The sequence below is a fragment of the Myripristis murdjan genome, chromosome 21 (assembly GCF_902150065.1).
Source record: "Myripristis murdjan chromosome 21, fMyrMur1.1, whole genome shotgun sequence".
NCBI classification, from domain to species: domain Eukaryota; kingdom Metazoa; phylum Chordata; class Actinopteri; order Holocentriformes; family Holocentridae; genus Myripristis; species Myripristis murdjan.
In genome coordinates, this window is record NC_044000.1 from 21,092,214 (window position 1) to 21,112,209 (window position 19,996).

Sequence of the window (19,996 nt, forward strand, 5' to 3'; positions counted from 1 at the left end):
TATATATATTTTTTTTTTTTTTTTTTTAAATGCAGTTGGAACATTTTCTCTACACATCCACTCAAATGGTCAAAAGGCAGTGCTGGCCCCAGGCAGGGACGTATGTAGGCCTATTATGTTTTATCTGGCCGTGTGCATATGCTGTGTGCATATACTTCACTGTGTGTCCATAAGTGTCAAATTATACTGCCAGATGCTGCTGCAAGACTATATGTGTATGACGCAGGCTGATTACTGGCACGCGCCCTTTTAGAAAAAGCCATGGTCACAAGCCAGCCTAATCCATACCTGCTAAGACTAATCTGATTTTTGGATTAGCTCAGCATGGTGAAACACCTGGCCTACCAGTGTAGTGGAAAAGGTCAATACATCAATTGTTCAAAGAGAACGAGCAGGTCCACTATGACTTCACACACTCACCTTAAGCGGCATTCTTGATAATGACAGGAGCCTGACTTCTGTATAAAACTTTTTTTTTTTATTTTTAATGTAGTCTGATTTTTTACTAGTCAGTCATTTACACACCTGCATGGTAGGGTAATACTGTTAAAATAATAACACGTTCATCAGTAAAAAATATTCTTCATACATATTGAAACATTTCAGACATTTCTACAATGCAACTGTTAATAATATCTTCATTCTCATTTACATAACAGAACACTGTATGCAACAGTTGGCTGGTTGTCCAGGTGGCAGATGGAGAAAGGTGAGAAAATGTGTATGTGAGCATGAAAAAGAGTGCATATAAAAATACAACAGAACACACAGATTGCAAAGGCATGACACTGTCACAAGAGTCTGCTTCACCAGTGTTTCGCGTGTGTCGGACCATAAAAGATGCAAAGAGCAAAAGAAGCATGTAATGTAAACAAGAAGCTAGCACATGATCTACGCACTTGGTTTTGACCCCCTAAGAATACGGACAGTCACACTGGCTCACAACAAACGGAAACCTACAGAGCGTAATCAGCTGCAGCTGTGAGGGTCCGCTCAAAAAGACAAGCGGGGTCAAGCACAACAAGCCCACGGAGGAACGTACGAAAATACCAAAGAAAACACTGGAATTAGTTTGTCAGAAGCTTTCAGTTTGAGGAGCAGGACTGTTGCCAAACAAGTAGTTACAGGTCAGACCATTTTTTTGAATTACTGGTAACCCCAAGTTTTTCAAAGAAAGACGCCGCTTGAGATAGCCTTTCCAAAAAGCACATGTTGTTTATCAACTTAAATTTTCTGGTTTCCCCTCTGCTTTAGATGTTTTCAGTTGCATTACATATTACATCTGAAAGCAGACAATCTGATCAAATCCCTGGGCTGCCGGCCAGGGAATATTTTTCCATTCTGAATGTTTTTTCACTTATTTCTGGATCCCAGAGCTTGAGAGGGCTCATGCGCTTGCCCTCTCACATCCCTGCTTTTTCTCACTCTCATGTCTGCCTCGTCGTAAATTTCCAAAACAAACACTAAAGCCTCTGATAGGAGAAGTCTTCGGAAAGGCGGCGGGATCGCCTGCCTGTCATTCTTCTCCCTGTCAAAGGTGGCTTCTACAGTAATATTCTGCACAACACATAAAGCTGAGCGCTGCATTTGGCCACCTTAATGTCGTCCACTAACATATGGAGCTGATCCACTGGCGTTACCAGCAATTGTAAAATGACTCATTATAGCGAGCAATGCCAGACTTCTGCAGACGTTGCCTATTTTAAATGAAGATAGCACCATTGAAACAATAGCAGCTCTCTGTGTCTCCAGTTTGGTCGAAATGCCTCACTGAGGAGGATGAAGCACATTGAAAAATATTCAGACTACTGGAGTGACATGAACACAACAAAAGAATGTTAAAATCATTTCACAACTATAACCGACATCCAAACATTTATACGTATTTACATATTCTGTCTTCCTTCTTATTAAGAATTAACAGATTCGACATGATGTGACAAATTTACAATGTCACCAAGCAAATGAACACACTAGACAGTACATATTATTGCAAGTTATTGTTCAACGTTTCAAGTAATAAGGAAAGAGTCCAGTTATCCCCGAAAGGGAAACGTCCGGTGGGCGAGCAGAGAGCGAGTCCTTTGCCATCGCACTCATTTCAGCACAGCTAACCAACAGAGAAGGCACTGAGGAAGGAGGAAGAGCAGTCACGACCACAGAAAGAAGGGCACTGGCCGTGCGCGTTAGATGACCGTCCTTTTCAAACAAAAACACTCCATCTCTGAGTGCAATGGGGCGGGGGGCAGCAGCAAATTCTTGACAGGACGCCTCATTTTTGCAACATGAAGGCATGTTTCTGCACAGGGAGAAGGGCGTGTTAGTCCTCAGACACCACCTTTTACAAAATATAATCACATGTACTACTACTACATAGCACCGAGGATGAAATACCTTGTTTACAGGATGCTTTTATGTGTGTGTGGAGGAGCTCTCTCTGCGGGTATCCAGGACACTGCAGTGGGTACGGACACACACACACAAACACATTGACATTTATTAGATTTAACAGCGCAGGCAGCAGAAACCTCACATCTTCACTGTGGCACGCAAATCAGTCGAGCTCTTGGCAACTCAAGGCGTCTTCTCTCACACACGGATTCCAACATCATGGAGGATTACTGTGGCATGGAGAAGGGCCACCTAATGCCAGATATTACCCAAAACAGCCACCACTGTCATACACAGACACAGTTATTGCCATATTGTGGGCAGACAAAAGAGTGTCTGTCTCGCAGTGGCTCCTTATTTCCTGGTGTCACTGTGTCAGCCACTGGCCTGATGAAGATTTAGGAGGGAGGTGTACGTCTCCAGCACTGGTTTGGCATGGCTTGCACTCTCTCTCTCTCTCCAAACTAATCTCTTTCGCTCCAGACTTGCCCACCTCCTGTACCTAAAACTCGGTTCCCCTTTTCCCCTCAAATCTTCGTTTGATACAAGTCCATGTGTTTATCTCACTGCCGTATAAATCCGCTAAGAGGATAAACAAGGGAGGCACTCACGCTTGATGGTGCCGCACAAAGTCAGCAAACTGCCGGTCCTTAGCGTACAGCTCGATGATGCGTATCCTGTCTTGGATTTCCTGCGGAGGCACATGATGTCAGTCAGGAAAGAAAAATTACATCACGCTGAGATAAACTATCAGCTGCACAGGTCCTGGCCCAATCACATCCTGAGATTTCACTCAGAGAGAGGAAAAAAAAAAAAAAAAAAAAAAAAGCGCAGGAGAAGGGAGCTGCAGCCAATTCGGGAACAAGCCTTTAAGCTGAGAGTCGCTGATTCAAAACAAAGTTGGGAAAGTCTGACTGAGAGAAGTGAATGTGACAAGCTCTGCCCTGGCTCACTAAATCACAAGTTTCATCATGATACGATAACAACACTTTGGACAAAGATACGATATTTGCCGGTACCACAAAGCCAAATTGACAATACAATTTCGATTTGATTCGGTTCAGAGCCTAAAATTGATATGAGATGATTTCATGCATCCATTTAACACAATCAGATACATTACAATGTCGTTTTTCTGTTTTAGGTGCCAGATTTGTCGTGTTTCCTGAGTCTTTTATCTTACACTGGTGTTGTTTGCATATGACATGAGATTTGCCAGTTGACTCATCTTTATTCTCACGCTGCTGATTTATTCCCGAGAGGGGAGTACATATCCTTACTGTCTTTGTCTTGGCTGCTGGCCGCGGCTGACATTATCTGCCTGGCGCTAGCACTAATTGATCGCTTAGGAAAGCGGTGTTATTGGACGGAAATGGTGACACAGACGTGCTGCAGAAATTTCAAGATAAAGGCGTATCTCTCAGATGACGATATGGATCTATGGATATTTTCACTGTAGCCATCAAATTAAACGCTTAGTTCACATTCATTGTCAGTAAAGTCTAAACAGTCCTCACTTAAATCCACTCTCTGCGATTTTGATTAATGCAGCTTTAATAAAATAAAACAGAGAAGAGGGTAAAGGCTTTCTTAAAGGTGCACTGTGCAAAATTGAGAGCTGATTGAAGTAAAGACGGACAAAAACATGGAAAAAGCAGATAATTTATCAGTGAGTCAGGCCAACAATGAGAACCATGCAGAGTCAACCATCGAGCTTCATGCTTATCACACACTTTTGTCCGCAGTTTTGCATGGTGCACCTTTAATGTGTAATGTTAGGGTGGTGAAAATACACAGCAAGCCACACACACACACCTCCTTGGTCAGTTCACTGTTCTCATAGATGTGTCGTATCTCCTCGCTGCTGAAGTCCGTGGAGGCCTCGGCGCTGGCGCTGCTGTACACGGGAGCCTCAGGGTAGCGGCGGTAGTAGTGGCTGTAGCCCGTGGTGGCCTCACTCTCATACATGGGGTTGTACTTGGTAGCTCTCTCCAGAGATGGGAGGCTCTCCGCTCGCCTGCAGTGGAATCAGTCAGAGTCAAGAGGGAGGATGATAAACCTCCAGATCTAAATCCATAAATCTGTAGAACTCCTACCAAGCCAGGAAAGAAATTCAGCTGCAATAAATAAGTTCAGGAGGCAAGGAAATGGGTCACTTTGTATCAGAAGATAGGATTGATATGATAGCAAACACACAGATGTATTAATCTAGGATAATTCTCTTTAGTTTATGCCTGAGAGGGATGTTTCAAGAAGCCTGCTGTGTTAGGTGTTCAGGCTTTCTGGATATAGATTAACACAATATCTGATCACTTAATTGGCTGAAGTTAACACAGCTCCCCTCCACACGCCACTCTGGGAGCCATGCCAGGGAGGGATTGTGTGTGAGTGAGTGTGTGTGTGTGTGTGTGTGTGTACAAGAGAGAGAGAGAGAAACAGAGGGAAGGAGCAAAGGAGGGCAGGAGGAGGATGGGCGGCTGAGTCTTGAGTCTTTGAAGACATATGGGTAGGAGTTGGTGTTGTGGCTAATTTTGTCTGACTAACCAATGATTCAGTCACAAGATGTGTCTCCCCTAAATCTGCCCGTTCATTCCAAAAGGAATACGCAAGACTCTGCGCCTTTCATCTCAGGTTGTCTAAACTTTGCAGACAAAGCACTGACTTCATTATTCAACAGAAAAGTAAAAGTAAATTTTTTATTTTTGTCAGGGATGGAATGAAAGATAAATGCACGTAAACCCTTTTTTTACCCTTGTTTTTACTTGCAGGAATGTATTCACTTCTGCAGCTTTTGATGTTAAAGTAACACAAGACTGACATAAAACGGTTATTACCATGTCGTGACAGCTGTGACGAACATTCACGAATATTTATGACTGTTGTCATGAAGTGTCATTCAGTCATTTATGCCACTAACCCTGCAAAGCTGACAGCGCCTGGGATGTTTCTGTCACCCCTACAAATAAGGTGTTACTGGATGTTTCAAGAGGAAAGTACAACTGACTGGAAGTGTTGGTGGTTGAGATGCATTTTGAGGATCAACAGCTGCAGAAGGTAGTTTACCCTTCTTTTTATTTATCACTACATCACTAATATCAAAATGTAGTACATAATTACAAATAACATACAGCACATTAAGTCTTTGTTGATATTTACTCTGCCACATAGGACTCCAGTGTATGGACTAACTGTGCAATGAGACACACACTCCTTACTTCCATGCCCTCCATTTCTCAGGTCAAACTACACCATCACACATCTGTTCTTCGTTAATTGTAAACAAAGCCGCATGCCAAGACAAAGGATCAGCGCTGTCTGTATTCATAGCTAGAATACAGAGTGATGAGAGCTGAAGGATCCGCTGTTATTTTATTTAAACGGAGCCTGTCTTCTTGAAGATGTCAGTGGTGTGCCTCACCGTATGGGGTCCTCAGACTCATCCTTGTCGTACTGATCCCGTAACGTCCTGGCCAGGAAGAAGATCACTCCGGACGCCACCAACAGGAAGCCAGCAACAGAGGCGATCGCTATGCCGACCACCAGCGGCTCCGATACGTACTCTTCGCAGTGCTCTCCTCGGTACCACCAGTTCTCCCCAACACGACACCTATGATGACGACAACGCACTGTCAGTGATCTGTGAAAATCTCCAGGGCCAAAACGTCACCTGCACTCAGAGCCGGTGCAGAATCCGGCACAGAAGTTAGTTTGGTCTGCACAGAAATTGTAAGATACATGTTCTCAGTTAAGTGTGTGAACCAAAATTTGTTCAGTCATTTGTCAAAACAAACACACACTTGAAGAACGAAAACAAAGCAAAACAACACAAAACAAAAACGGCAGTCAGCAAATTCGGCACTTTGTATTTGCTGTTTCGTCAGGGGGCTCATTTCTATTTGTGACATGTGCCACTATGAAAAAAGCCTTCATTCAAATATGCTTCATTTTGAGTATAATAAGAATGACGACATTTATTAAGAAATATTTCAAATCTATAAATAATTCCGTAAATCCGCATGCATAACCACACAACCGATAACAACATGTCTGCAAGCTTAATGTATTTGTAAGCGTCAAGGTGCATGTCATCTTTTTTTTTTTTAAATCACTACTGTCATGTTTGTAATAAAACTTCAAATGTTTGGTTCCTGTTGCCATGGAATATGGTGACTCTTTTGGTTGGATGGTGTGAGGTAAACAACAATCCTGCAGCATCTGGAACTGCCTGCATATTTTATGACATGGCGGTGGGTGTGAAACAGAGGTCCAGCACTCAGCTTGGCACACACTGTTGTTTATGCGTCTGTTCATAATCATTCCAGTTACAAAGTACGCTGCATAAAACACCCTGAGGAAATGGCTTTGTTTTTCCTTCAGATTTGGACTATTGACACAGCAACATACAGACACACATTCACACATGCTCACATGGGACGACACAAGAAGTTGTCCAAGTGCATATGTCTGCATTCGCATGGATACACAAACACACACACACACACACACACACACACACACAGAGCACTTCATTTTCCTGATCTGACCCCGAGTGCACCCACCTGCAGATGGCACCCTGGCCAGGGATGATGTCACATTTGCCGTCGTTGAGGCAGAAGTCGGTCCGCAGGTCACAGATGCTCTGACAGGGCAGGCCATCCACACTGAAGTAGCCAGCGTTACACACACACTCCGCCTCGCCCGACCACCTGTTCACTTTACATTCTGCGTACTCGTTGCACGCCTGGAACTTACAGGGGTCCGCCTGGTCACCTGGAAATAAACGTTAGTACCATGACAGTGTTAATATCAAGAATGTGGAGAAACCATAAATGAACAAATGATTATATTGTGCAGCTGCTTTTGAGCTCTCATCAGAATGGGCAGAGTTTACAGTGCCATACACACTTTGAAGTCACAGCCACAGCTCTCAACATCCAGTGAGTTTACAATTACCGGTATTCATAGAAATACATGAGGTTCATTCCAAAATGAGAAATCTACCTTTTAAAACTTTTTTTTACTCTTGCAAAACAGTTGATAGGGTAGTGTGTAAATGAATGCTATGCTAAAGCTGATGCAAAATAATGGTGTGTTTACATACACAATTGTAACTTTTTCAAATATTTAGGAATAAACTTCAGGTAATTAATGCTGTAAAATGGATGGCATGTAGACACACACAAACACTGTACACTCCCCCTGTTTGGTGCAATATCCGTCCCACTGCATGATGACACGCAGCACTGTGCATTAGCTCGGAGGCTCATGGAGATAATGACGGCCGAGTCATAATCATAATCACAAGCGTGACTCACCAACATTATGAACGAACGGCTATAATCTCACTGACTGATTGACTGGCCTCTAGTGCAGGGCTAAATTCCTCACGTGACCAAGAAGAATGAGAGTGCAAAACAGGAAGCCTCATGCTGAGTCAATAACTGATCCATATATTATAGGAAAGGAACATACTATAGCAGACCTGCCTGGAGTGCTTACGGACTCACAGTGTGGTTAATGCTATGCGTTCACCTGGCTGCTGTCCAAAGAAGTCCTGATTATCTCACACCAGCTGATGTGACCTTAGCATTTAACTAATGAGACCAACAAGTGTCCCTTAAGGCATTTAACACCTGCCTTCCCGGGGCTTTTCACACATGCACACACACTCACACACACACATTTTTGCAGAGTGACTAACTGCAGTATTATTTCACCATGTAATGCTCTGAGACTACACAGACATCCATTACAATGAATCTGACAGCAGCTTCAACCATCTGATGTTTTCATAATTGTTCTCTCATTCGCACCCCTTTACAATCATTCCACAGATGTGTTTGCCTCATCCAACTCTATACAACAGAGAGCCCACACCTGACTCAACATCCAGCGAGTACTTATCGATGGCTAGGTTCATGGTCTGGTAGGCCGTGTTACAGAAGTCCTCCAGGATCAGATAGACAACAGAGGTGACGCCGCGAGGCACCGGCTTGCCAAATTTCATCCGGCTGTTGACCACAATGCTTCCGTTCCTGAAGTTGAGGATCTCCAGGTTCTGGAAGTTACTCAGGTTGGACTGCAGATAAGGGACAAGCTGGGAAAAATGAAAATGGAAAAATGTCAACATCTTAGAAGACCTCAGAAGACCTTTAACACACACAGCAGGAATAATAATAAGCACAAGTGAATGGGAGTAATTTACCAGTTCCAGGAAGCGTTGCTCCAAAGCCTTGTACTCTGCAGAGCTCTTATTAAAGAGATCTTCTGAGAAGATCATGTTGGTCACCCTCAGGCTGAAGAACACCATCAGCGCTCGTCCTGGGTTCACAGGCAAGGCGATGCTGACGTCCGTGCCGTGTGCCACACTGGACGGAAATCCAGTGCTGCCTTCTTCTGTCTGATTTGTTAAACCGTATCCATAAGGAACTCCATCATAACTCAAGTCCAGATCAGTGGTCTGAACCTGGGGGATAAAAAGAGTTTTTGCATCAGATTGATTTCATACCCAATCATCACCCGTGTTTCAAAACATCTCAAGATGCCTTAAGACTGATATTTACAAACCTGATATAAAACTGATATTTGAGACTTTAAGACATGCTACATTGTGAGTTGAAGACAAAAACACAGTGATTCTTGTTTTTTTAAATGCTAAACGTTTAGTTTTGATAATATATCTAATATAATTTCTGTTTTGGGGAAAGGAAATATCAAACCCCAATTCAGTATTTCTTCATACCTCCATAGTGACAGAGATCTCTATGTCGGGTAGCTCCTCAATGACAGGTCTGAGGTCAGAGATGCGGGTGAAAGGTGACTCCCTCTCTGGAGACAGGACAGTTGGTTGGGCAGGGCTTGGGAAGTCTGTGATTGGTGGTTCTATTATGTCTTTATCAACCAGTAAGATCTCATCTTCTGTAAGGTCCTCCCTCAAGATCTCTGGAGCTTTTGGGGTCTCTTCCTCTACAGCTGGAGCCTCCGGTGCAACGCCCACCTGAACCTCTAGCCCCTCTTCCTCTGTTACTTCTTCCTCATATGGCTCAAGAAGGGCTGGTACCATACTGACAGCTGTGACATCACTAACAGGAGGTACACCTTCTTCCGCTGGCTCTGGCACTGGGTTCGCAGTTTCCTCTGTAACATCAGGAGCTGGGACCGCAGCAGGCAGGCCTTCCTCCTCAATAGTTTCTATTGTGATGGTCGAGATTTCAAGCTCCACTGGAGTCTCTGCTGTACCAAGAACAACCTCATCCACATGCTCCTCTCCCGCCACGTCCACAGTCACCACATCTTCAGCTACCTCTTCTTCTGTGATGAACTCCTCTTCTCCAGCGATGTCCTCAGGAGAAGTTTCATCATCATCAGCTGTGGTTGCAGATTCCCACAGCAGGTCCTCCAGGTCGCCTCTGCCTGAGCCGGAGGCCTCTGATTCCACTGGTGGTTCAGGCAGAGCAACAACCTCTGGCTGCTCAGGGAGGGGAGGCTCAGATGGGAGTTCCTCTGGCAGGGGGCTCACTTCTTTGGGGATCTGCACAATTTCCTCCTCAAGCAGCAGGCCTTCCTCCTCAATGCCTGGAAAGAGACGGGAGTGTCACATAAAGGGGAAATAATGAGGATGTACTTGGAAGGAGTAGATATGAAAATTGAGAGGGGGGGTGAGAAAGCAACAGAGTGTGAGAAAGTGCCATAAAATATGTGGGAGTGTGTGTGGGACTGTGGGACCAACACTTACTGCCAGCCGTGGATGCAGTGGTACTTGGGACTGGAGTAGGAGACTCAGTTACGCTCTCATCCAAAATAATGACATCATGCTCTTCTACCACAGCTGCTTCCCTCTCAGTGGGTTCACGCAGGGAGTCATCTTTATCCTCATCCTCAGTGTCCCCGTCCAGGACAGGAGCATGTGGTGGCTCGTCAACCACCACAATGACCTGCATCATGAAGAGACCAGTTGGTGCTAGTCCATTTCTATAAAACCAGGGAGTCCTTTCTTCCTTGACACAGTTCACACAATCAGAGAGGAAAGCATGAAGAAAAAAAACAGCTGAACCTAGAATGTCCCAGTTCCAAATCAAACCGGGGCAGCACAGGGTGGCCAAGTGCTTCGGTAGCACAGTTGCAGCGTGCTCTTGCCTGTAAATCAATTACTGATGAAGAGCACGCCAAGCTCCCCCAATCCATATAATGACTCCAATTAATCACTTAGGGAGCTGAGCTATAAAGTGAACAAACAGACCCAGTAAGGGCAACTCTAAGTCTGATTACCATCAAACAGTGCACTCAAGCCACAGGGCAGTGCAAATAAAGATGTGAAATGATCTAGACAGATTGTAGATGGTATTACTTGTCTCTGACCACACACACATATGTGCTCTTTCTCGCTCTTCTTGACTCGCTGTGGTATGGTGCAGAGTAACCCTTGCCCCAGAATAGAAGTGGATTATTATAGCAAGAGCCAAACTAATCCTCAAAGCCTTGCTTCATCCTTAACCTGTACTGGCAAGCTCATCCCCCTGACTGTGTTGGAGTGGTCTGGATATCGCCAGCCACCATTTAGTAGTTATCTCAAACTCAAACCAACTGTTACGATTCCATGAACAAAACTGACGGATAGCCTAGAGACGGATTGTTGTCATGAAGAGTATTGTTGTGGAAATAACTAGTGACTCACCGCGCTTGCATCAGTGGTGTGGACAGACTCAGGGGATACTGTGGAACCATGGGAGAAACAAACATTAGTGCAAAGACGACTACACTAAACAGTCCAACTAAGCCTTCCTGCATCACTGGCTTCAGTATCTTCCTGTTCCATCAGCTATGACAGACTTTTACTTTTGTCAACAACAGACAATCCCTATAACCAGCACTGACTCATCATGCTGACTGTGCATTTAACTGAGGGGTAAATGCATACAAATCAGCTCTCAGATCTGGGCCTGATATCAGCTGCTGTGGGCTAAAGCTATTACTGCATTACCACCAAAGCTGGGCGCTGCAGCCAAGCCGTGCCTGTAAGTCCCCAGACTCACATGCCAGGCAGCCATATGAGAGCGTTTAACCCTCATATCACATGTCCCAGTCCATAACTAATGTGGGCATCAGATGGCACGAATCTTCAGAGAAGCTCGCGAACACAGTAAACTAATGACACCCATTTTCTCAAAAACATGGTCAGGGAGAAATCCTACAGATGGAGGAGATGGTATAGTCATTATCACGGCCTTCGCTTCTCCAATTTTCTGGAGAGGGGCCCTGGCCAGAAGTGAGAGCTAGCTAACCTACTTACCAAATGGCTAACTCTAGCATATGGAGGGATTTGAATATGCATTTGAGAGTGTGCGTGCATGTGAGAGACAGAGAGCAGAGGAAGGAGGGGCATAAGACAAAAACAGAGAGAGGAAAGGGGAGAAAAGACAGGAATTAAGAAAGGGAGATTGAGACAGACAGAGAGAGAGACAGAGGTGCCCTCTTGACCACTGCTGCTGTGAATTAAGAGTTAACTATAACATGCACTGGATGCAAGCCAAAATAACGGGTTGAAGGAAAGCAAAAAAAAGTCTCAGGTTCCAAAAATCCTGTTGGCTCAGCTCTATTAGGCAGACCATTTAATGACGAGGATTTAACTGCAGCGCAGAATAAATATACAGTTCCTATAACTGATGACTCTGTTATTTGTTCATTAAAAATGGCCCACTTTTGAGCTGAAATGTCTTATAAATATGTCTCTGTCCTCTTTGACAGCAAGAACAGATGAATAAGAAACAGATGAGACTATTAAAACCCTGGAATGTTTTCTCAAGTGGTGTGGCGTATGTTGTAATATCAGTGCTCGATCTACTGTGTCTCTATTTGATATGGAGTTTGGAATTTTGCCCCACGTTGCGTTCCCTGACATCGCCGATGCATTCCCAGCGGTGTCACTGCCAAGCAAAATAAATAACTAACGATGCTGGTGGCATGCGTGTGTTCAGAAGTGCTGCTGTAGATCTCTTTGGAGCAGTCGAGCATTGGCCGTTGTCTTACCGCTATCCAGAACCTCCAGATGCAGGGCCTCCGTGGCGTAGTTCCTGACCTCGCTGACTGTGTAGACGACTGTGGGGCGTCCCTCGACCTCACGGTACGAGTTCTCCACCCGGTTGGACTGCAAGGTCAGGTAGTCCAGCTGCAGATTGCTCACCCCTGCCCCATCAACCAGCACTGTGACGGCGTAATCCACCACCACGCCGTCCCGTCTGGAGACACACACACACACACCATCCAGTCCACATACTGATCAGTCTCTTCAAAAATCACCTTATTTTTTCATGCAATTTATTATAACGTCTATCCCACAAAGTGATTTTTCAAAACCTTAATTGTTTCACATTAATAAAGTTATACAAATTCACACCTGTGATCTGCCCAGAGCAAAAACAAATTTCTACACCTGGACACCAAGCCACTCCACTAGAGCAATAAAAGTGACGTGCCTTGCTAATGGGCACATTTGACAGTAATAGTTAAGTGAGGGCAGAGAGCTCCTCATTCATTTTCCTCACCCAGAGTCAATACAGCACTGTGCAGTTACAGTGCTGTATCTAAACACTTTGCAAGACTTTCAGCAATACTTCTATCTGTTTATCAGGTTATCCCACTTTACAGTGAGCTTCCACACTCACCACTGGAAATAATGTCTCCTGGATGTGAGAGAGGTTTCTCTAGGCCGATGAAAAATGCACAGGCAATACTTTGATTTAACATCCAACCTGCTAAAAGAGTTGTACGGTGCTCACAGATGACTGATAGCTCGACTGATTTACTCCTACTTGGAGTGCCGGGTGTGATTATAGGCCAAAACGGCAGAGTCAGCAAAGTGATCAATATCATATCATCATAAACATGGAAACATCACAAAAGATTCCGGGCTTTGGAAAAAGCCATTTATCAGCCGTCATTTGACTACTGGGAACCCTCCACTCTGACCTAGTTTGTGGGGCTCTGGCGGACTGCTGAGCACGTGTCGGCCAACAATTGGCCCCATTTAGAAGCAGATCCCATTTTTTCCCTCATTAGCTACACACACACACACACACACACACACACATACACACACAGCTCTACTTCTGTTGTGCCGTGTGATCCGCTGAGTGCCTATGGCTTTACTATGGGAAAATGCAAATATACTCTTTCAGTGTATATGTGTTTGCACAATTATGAGGATATATAAAACGAGGTAATCAACAAAACTGGAGAGAGTTTTAAGCATGTGCGTGTCTGAAATCTTTCCTGAGATTTATTTGCAGTACACCAGCAAGGAAACCGAAAATAAGGGTCACAGCATTCCCCTCACTGAGTCCTCTCATCCCCCCCTTTGAGCTCATTCTCTCTCTCCAATCCCCTCTGTAGTTCTGCCCTCTTTCACCTCTGCCCCCAGCTCTTTATCTTTCCCTCTCTCCCTCCATCTCTCCATCTCTCCATCCTCCTTCCAGAGGCTGATAGGTGTGGTCGCAAAGCCCCAGTAATCGTCTCTATGGGAGGGCACCTGCCTACTTGGTCTGACCCGTCCTGATCCCACTTAACAGGTGAGTGGCTGCACTAAGACCATTAACACAGGCAACCAGTTACACACCTTAACACGTGTCCACGCTCGCGGGTAAACACAGCGTGATATAAGTGTGACCCCCCACACACACACACATCTCCACCACATACTGCCCTGGGGAATAATTGCAAGGGATCTGTAGGCTTAACTGTATAATGACAGGCCAGGAAACAGCAAAGGCTACCAGTCCAAGAACTACTCAAGGTCAAACTACCACAGAATGATAATACAGGGCCCATGTTGCAGACTCACCCTTGGCCGTCCTTCTGAGGCCTGCATAAAACAAGGAGAAACAGTTTCACTAGATGCATCTATAGAGAGTTAAACAGGCTACAGGAATGGTGTCATTGCTGCAAATTCCAGGAGTATTTGGCAACAATTTAAGAACAGGTTCTTTCCAGCCATGGGACCACAACACAGGAGAGAGACTGACCTGAAGTTCAGCACAGAGACGCTCTTAAATCCAGGAAGCCCCTCCAGTGAATCCTCTATCTGTAAAAAGGCAAACATGTCCCCATTAAACTCATTCTGCACTCACGGCATCAGGCGAAAGCCACTGTCATTAACACATTTCAGGGAGAATACGAATAAACACGCTCAGCTAAAAGAATCTGATTTAGCACCCCAACAGTGTTAATCTTGTTCAGTGTTAACGTAATTGAAAGGCTTTAATTTGTTGTACTAAGGCCCAGATCTTTCGCCTCAAAAGCCAGACTATCACACTATGGTAAACTCACAAGGTTGTCTGGCTCGTGACTCTAGTAGGTCTGGCTTCTGCTCACTTGGAAACAAAACAAGAAGTATATTGTTCTGCTGACTCAATGACCCAGTTAATTCAATCCAACTCAGAAAAGGTACATAGTGAAAGCCCTCCTGGGCCGCCCTGCAGCCTTCTATTATCTCCTGGCTTGTCCCTCATCTCCCTCCCTCTCTCTCTGCATTTATCTACAACCTCTGAGTCTTAAATCCCTTTCCTCCCCTTCGCTCCATGTCCTCCCCTCACTTTTCCACTGTACAATAAAGCTGGAAGTGTGTGATAGTGTCTTTAAGGCACGTGAGATTGTGCATACATGTGTGTGTGTGTGTGTGTGTGTGTGTGTGTTGGTATGCTGTGAAGGTATGTACCTGGAACTCAATAGAGAATACGAGCCAGGTCAGAGATTGGGAACAATGTCTTCCTTCCAACTTTGTGAACAAATGTACACACACAAGGACAAAAACATATGTACTGATTTCTTTTTTTTTTTTTTTAATGATGTGTATACAAGCTGTGCGTGCATGTGCATGCGTGTGTGTGAGTGTGTGTCTACATTCGTATGTCTAGGTGACTGCCAGGGAAAAGTCAATCGGCAAAAAATATGACATTTTCCAAGTACCTGTAAAATCACTGAAGCCGTTGTCCAAGGCAACTACCTGCGTGCATATGTGTGTGTGTGCCCATGCGCATGTGAGCGTGCACGTGCATACATTTATCTATTCCCAAGACACGTCATAAAGCTGTACTTTCAGCACATAGTCATTTCACCGGTGCCAAATGCGTACTATAAAGTCCAAGTGTTTTTTGAACCCCTGCCTGACAGTGTGGGTTTAACTACTGCTGTTGTTAAAGTGTGTGTTATTAAAACTAACAATGCATCCATCACAGACCATAAACCAGGAGATATAGTAGGTCAAGGAGGAGCCCGTATAGGACGAGGCGGGAGACGTAAAGCGGGGAGAGATAGAGGTAGACAGATGAGGGCGAACCTTCTCAGTAAGCTGTCTGCTGAGGGTTTGGTATTGGAGGCTGGCTGGGTTCCTGAGTTCCTCGCTGTACGTTTCTCCAGTCAGCAGGATGCTCAGCTCCACCACCTGCTCCAGCATAGGAGGCGTGGGACGCACCACAGCAATGTCATTGTCCACCTGCACCGTAAGATACAGACAGCCACAAAGCGCACAGTTATGCAGATTGTAAAAAAACAGCTGCTTGACTGGATCTATCAACATTAAATATGTGTGTGCACACTCACTGGACTGGCCTCGGTGACTACAGTGAAATCCTCCACCTCTGGGATGATGGCAGCAACCTCGTCCACCTCTTCACCATCATCCGTGATTTCTGCGTGGTGGGTCGAGATGCATAAAGGGATTGTTGGTTTACTGCGAGTGGAAGTGAGCTTAAACCTTTGGCAGTGACTCCTGATGGTCATTAGTATGGATTAGACTGTTCTGACCCTGACTACTTTCTAAATCTTGACCTGGACTGGCCCGAAGCCAAGCTCACTCACCACACACACACAAACACACACCACAAAGACACACTAACATACTGTGCAAAACTGTAGGTGAACACACATCACACACCAGGTCAGTGGTTCTCAAACTGTGGGTTGGGACCCCAGGGGATTGCGAGATAATTTTGAGGGGGGGGGTCACAAGATAATTTATGGGATGGGAAAAAAAAAAAAAAAAATTCTATACAATATTTATTATCATGTCTATTTTGTCTACCTCTGCTTTTTCTCAAGTTTTTCTTTGAGTTTTCAGCCTCTGTAGGCCTCTGTTGATGATTAATCAAATGAAACAACTGGAAAGGGGAAACGCTGCTCTGCCTGTGACACCGGGGGGTCATGAGTCAGCATCACTTCATTGTGAGGGGTCCCAAGCCAAAAAAAAGTTGAGAAATGCTGCACTAGATCATGGCATGACACAGTAATGGCAATGCTCATGCTGCGATATAGATATAAATTATAGATACCAGGGCAGATGTAAAGATGGGCTATATGGGCAAAATCGAATTATACAATATTTCTGATTGAATGCCTTGAAATGAATCTTGTGATAATATTGGCACTGTCATAAGAGTTAACACGCAAGAGATTTTTGATCAAGAGTCCTTAGTAATGTGGATTTGAGGACCAATCAAGTACAAGCAAATAACAGAACAGCTTGAACAGTCTAATAATTTCAAAAAAATGCATCACTTAACTATAATGCTGCCTTTAGAAACAGGAAAAAAACAACACTTGTGCCATATAGTCTCAAATTATCAATATAATATTGATATATTGCCCAGATCAAGGCAGAAGGTACCGAAGCCACAAGGGATTTTCAAGAGAGAGACTGACCTTGCTCAGGAGTCCCAGGCTTCTCTGGGGTCTCTGGTGTAGGAGTGCTGTGGAAGAGGGAACCTTTATTCAACACTGCTGACTTCCAGTTACTAAATGATCTAATAAACAGGATGACAAGCTACTAGGTTTTAAACAGGTATTGCACTTCAAGTAAGATGAAGTGCAAATAGGTTTCTAGAACATAATCAAATGCATGTAAGAGGTTTGAAACCATGTGTGGTAATGGATCAGGGGTGATATAGACAGGTACGGTTAAGGAGCTGTGACAACCTAACCTGCACACATGCAGCCAGGACCTGGTTGGCTCACTACGGATGGTGAAGGAGGTGGTGAGAAAGAGAGAAGAGCCATTGGGAGAATGACACACAAACACAATAATGTGACAAAAAAATAATGACTGAAATATTGGAATGGAACTGGGGCAAATAATGGAGTTTTCTTTACCTTTTCTGTCCTTGCAGTGTCATTCGCTGGAAATAGAAAAAAAAAAATTGAGGTATCAGACCGAGGTACATCAGGTGATTATGTTTTGTATTACTCAAAGATCCAGCCCTGTGGAGAAAGAACTCATCGACTCACGTGTTTAATCAGAGCCTGGTGCTCCTCTGACAGGCTGAAGAAGTTGCCAATTTCATGTGCCGTAACTGTGCCCTCCTGGCACCGGCTCATCCAGCTTTGGTACTCTTCCTGTTCTGGGAGGCGGTCCCAGAAGATCTTGAAAGCCTCCCATACGGTCTCCTGGCACACTGTGAAGAAAACACAACCGGGAAGAGACACTGGAATTTACCGCAATCAGGCAGAGCTCACCATTATCCACGGCGGTCTTTCAAAAATCTTTTTTCATGGGGTGAAAATACCCTGACACAAACTTAATTCTTGTGGTGTTCTCTCAGCTACATAGTCCACTTTGTCTGCTCAGTGGCAGGGGAATAGTATTATCTTTGATTCCTTCAAAGAACTGACTGATTTTTTTTGGCAAAACCAAACGCATCTGGCCACCTCGATGTTCAGAGGAAGTTGAGGCATGACTCTAGTTCCTTCCGCCTTGCCAACTCCGTGACATAATCCCCCTCCGCGCGTAAGCCGACTTGGCACTGACTCAAAGTTTGCACAGACACATAGAGTCCAATCTTGTTCACTAATCAACGAGGTGTCTGAAGCCTGAGGCACCTGTGGTCACCATCTTTACCAAGGCTAGCTTATAGCAGACACCTCACAAGTTCACCATCACAGACTGTGCTTCCTCATCTTGGCACCAATTAACCTGCCTATCTCTACACGGCCTGACTGCCCAGGAGCTCAGTGATAAGAATTACACCTTGAGCTCTGTCCTCCTACACATGCACACCCGAGTGAAGATTAACCTCCACTTCCCGCCCGGAGGGCATAAGCACGTCCATCACAGACACTTTCTCAACCAGTGAGGGATCAAAGCTCATGGACTCAAAGATTTCTAAGCCCTAAGCCTCTTTGTCTTCCTCTCTCCGCAAACAGTGTGTTTGACAAATACATGATCACAATCTTTGATTTCTAACTCGTGCCTTGCCCTATGATGCACTGTTTTCTCACCTTGGCACAATTGCCTATCTTTACTCTCTGTACATAAATTTACTATACTTCTGTTTCTTGAATTGTTATGGAACCATACCTCTCTAAAGCAAACCATTTTCTCCATTGAGAGTCTCATAAGACCTACAAAGAAAATACATCCCCTGACATTTTTCTTCTTGATTCATCTGGATCCCTTGCTGGAAATGTCTCAGAAACATTGTGGTGGTTAACTCCTTTGCTTATGCAGATTCTCCACATTGGATGAAAAATGAACAATCACAGAAAATCAGTGGGAGTTTCTGCATCGTCTTCTTGTCGTAGACATAAAGTGCTGCTACTGCTCATTCGTTGTCCAAACCTAAATATGACAATGGGGATATATACCTGTGCTTTTTTTGGACTAGTCTGTTCAATCTTACCTCTGAGGTGAAAGTAACTCAGATGGTTGGCAGCAACTTGCTGAGAGGTCTCTTGCGCGCAGAGTTTGACTCCGCTTGGGAAAAGGATGTTGCGCTTCCGCCGGGAGATGGCTCCAAGGTTCTCCTGAGATACCTTGATATCCGATAACTGAGTGATGTGTGGATAGTGCTGCATTATCCCAGAACTGAACTCGGGTAGTTCCTGACTGTAAGGCAGACTTGGGTAGTCCATGGCAGAACCCTCCAGTGCTGCATCTGAGGTAAAGACAAAACAAAGTTTAGGACTACTCTGTCTATACTTCAGACGAGTGCCGGGTAACGAGCTTGTGGATTAAGCGGTGAATACGTACCTGTCCGTATGTCCAAAAATATGACTGCAGAACTAAATACAACTGTGTAGAAAACACATTTCCACCATAGGCCATACATGTTAAATCCGTGATTGCGTTTAAATCCGTGGACTTCGAAAAGGGTCAAGTCGACGCGTACCTCTTCCCAGGACAAGTAACAGCAACGTGAACCCTTTCTTGCAAGTTTGCATAGTTCAGAGTTTCCCAGGCGTGTCAGAATAACAGCACCCTCCGCAGAAATGATTAGAAGGTATCATCACATAAATGTTTCCCGGCTTTCTTCTGCGGCTGAAGAGAGGTGTGTCCCGTCGTGCTGATAGAACAGCTCCTGGCTCAAATAGTTAGGCAGATGGCACTTGGAGAGAGGAGGATTTTTTTTATGCTCTCTAATCCTGTTTACTCTAAGCCTTTTACAGGAGCTCGCCAAGAAGTTACTGGAGTAATACTGGGAAAGGAAGGTGCTTAGTGTGGAGGAAACATGGATGGAGAGAGGAGGACAAAGGCCACGGATTGAGTCAACAACACGTCCGCGATGCTTTAACACCTACACGTAGCAATTAGAGGAAGGTGTTGCCTTACTGATCCCTGTAG

At 44.7% G+C, this 19,996-nt stretch overlaps 1 protein-coding gene across 2 annotated transcripts; it reads right to left on the minus strand.

Moving 5' to 3' along the window:
* Nucleotides 1-456: 456 nt before the first annotated feature.
* Nucleotides 457-19,755, minus strand: impg2a (interphotoreceptor matrix proteoglycan 2a). 2 transcript variants are annotated; one of them, XM_030080698.1, is made up of 22 exons: nt 19,406-19,755; nt 19,056-19,310; nt 17,665-17,831; nt 17,530-17,555; nt 17,361-17,393; nt 17,083-17,129; nt 15,985-16,073; nt 15,722-15,877; nt 14,409-14,467; nt 14,228-14,248; nt 12,418-12,626; nt 11,066-11,103; nt 10,127-10,325; nt 9,134-9,966; nt 8,597-8,857; nt 8,269-8,488; nt 6,951-7,161; nt 5,810-5,998; nt 4,207-4,408; nt 3,003-3,082; nt 2,395-2,455; nt 457-2,299 (listed from the first exon to the last, which is right to left on the minus strand). In XM_030080698.1, the coding sequence occupies exons 1-21, from the start codon at nt 19,482-19,484 to the stop codon at nt 2,413-2,415; spliced, it is 3,417 nt and encodes a 1,138-aa protein (XP_029936558.1). In that variant the 5' UTR covers nt 19,485-19,755; the 3' UTR covers nt 457-2,299; nt 2,395-2,412. The 2 variants fall into 2 exon arrangements, with proteins under 2 accessions (XP_029936558.1, XP_029936559.1); XM_030080699.1 differs by lacking the exon at nt 17,361-17,393.
* Nucleotides 19,756-19,996: the final 241 nt, after the last annotated feature.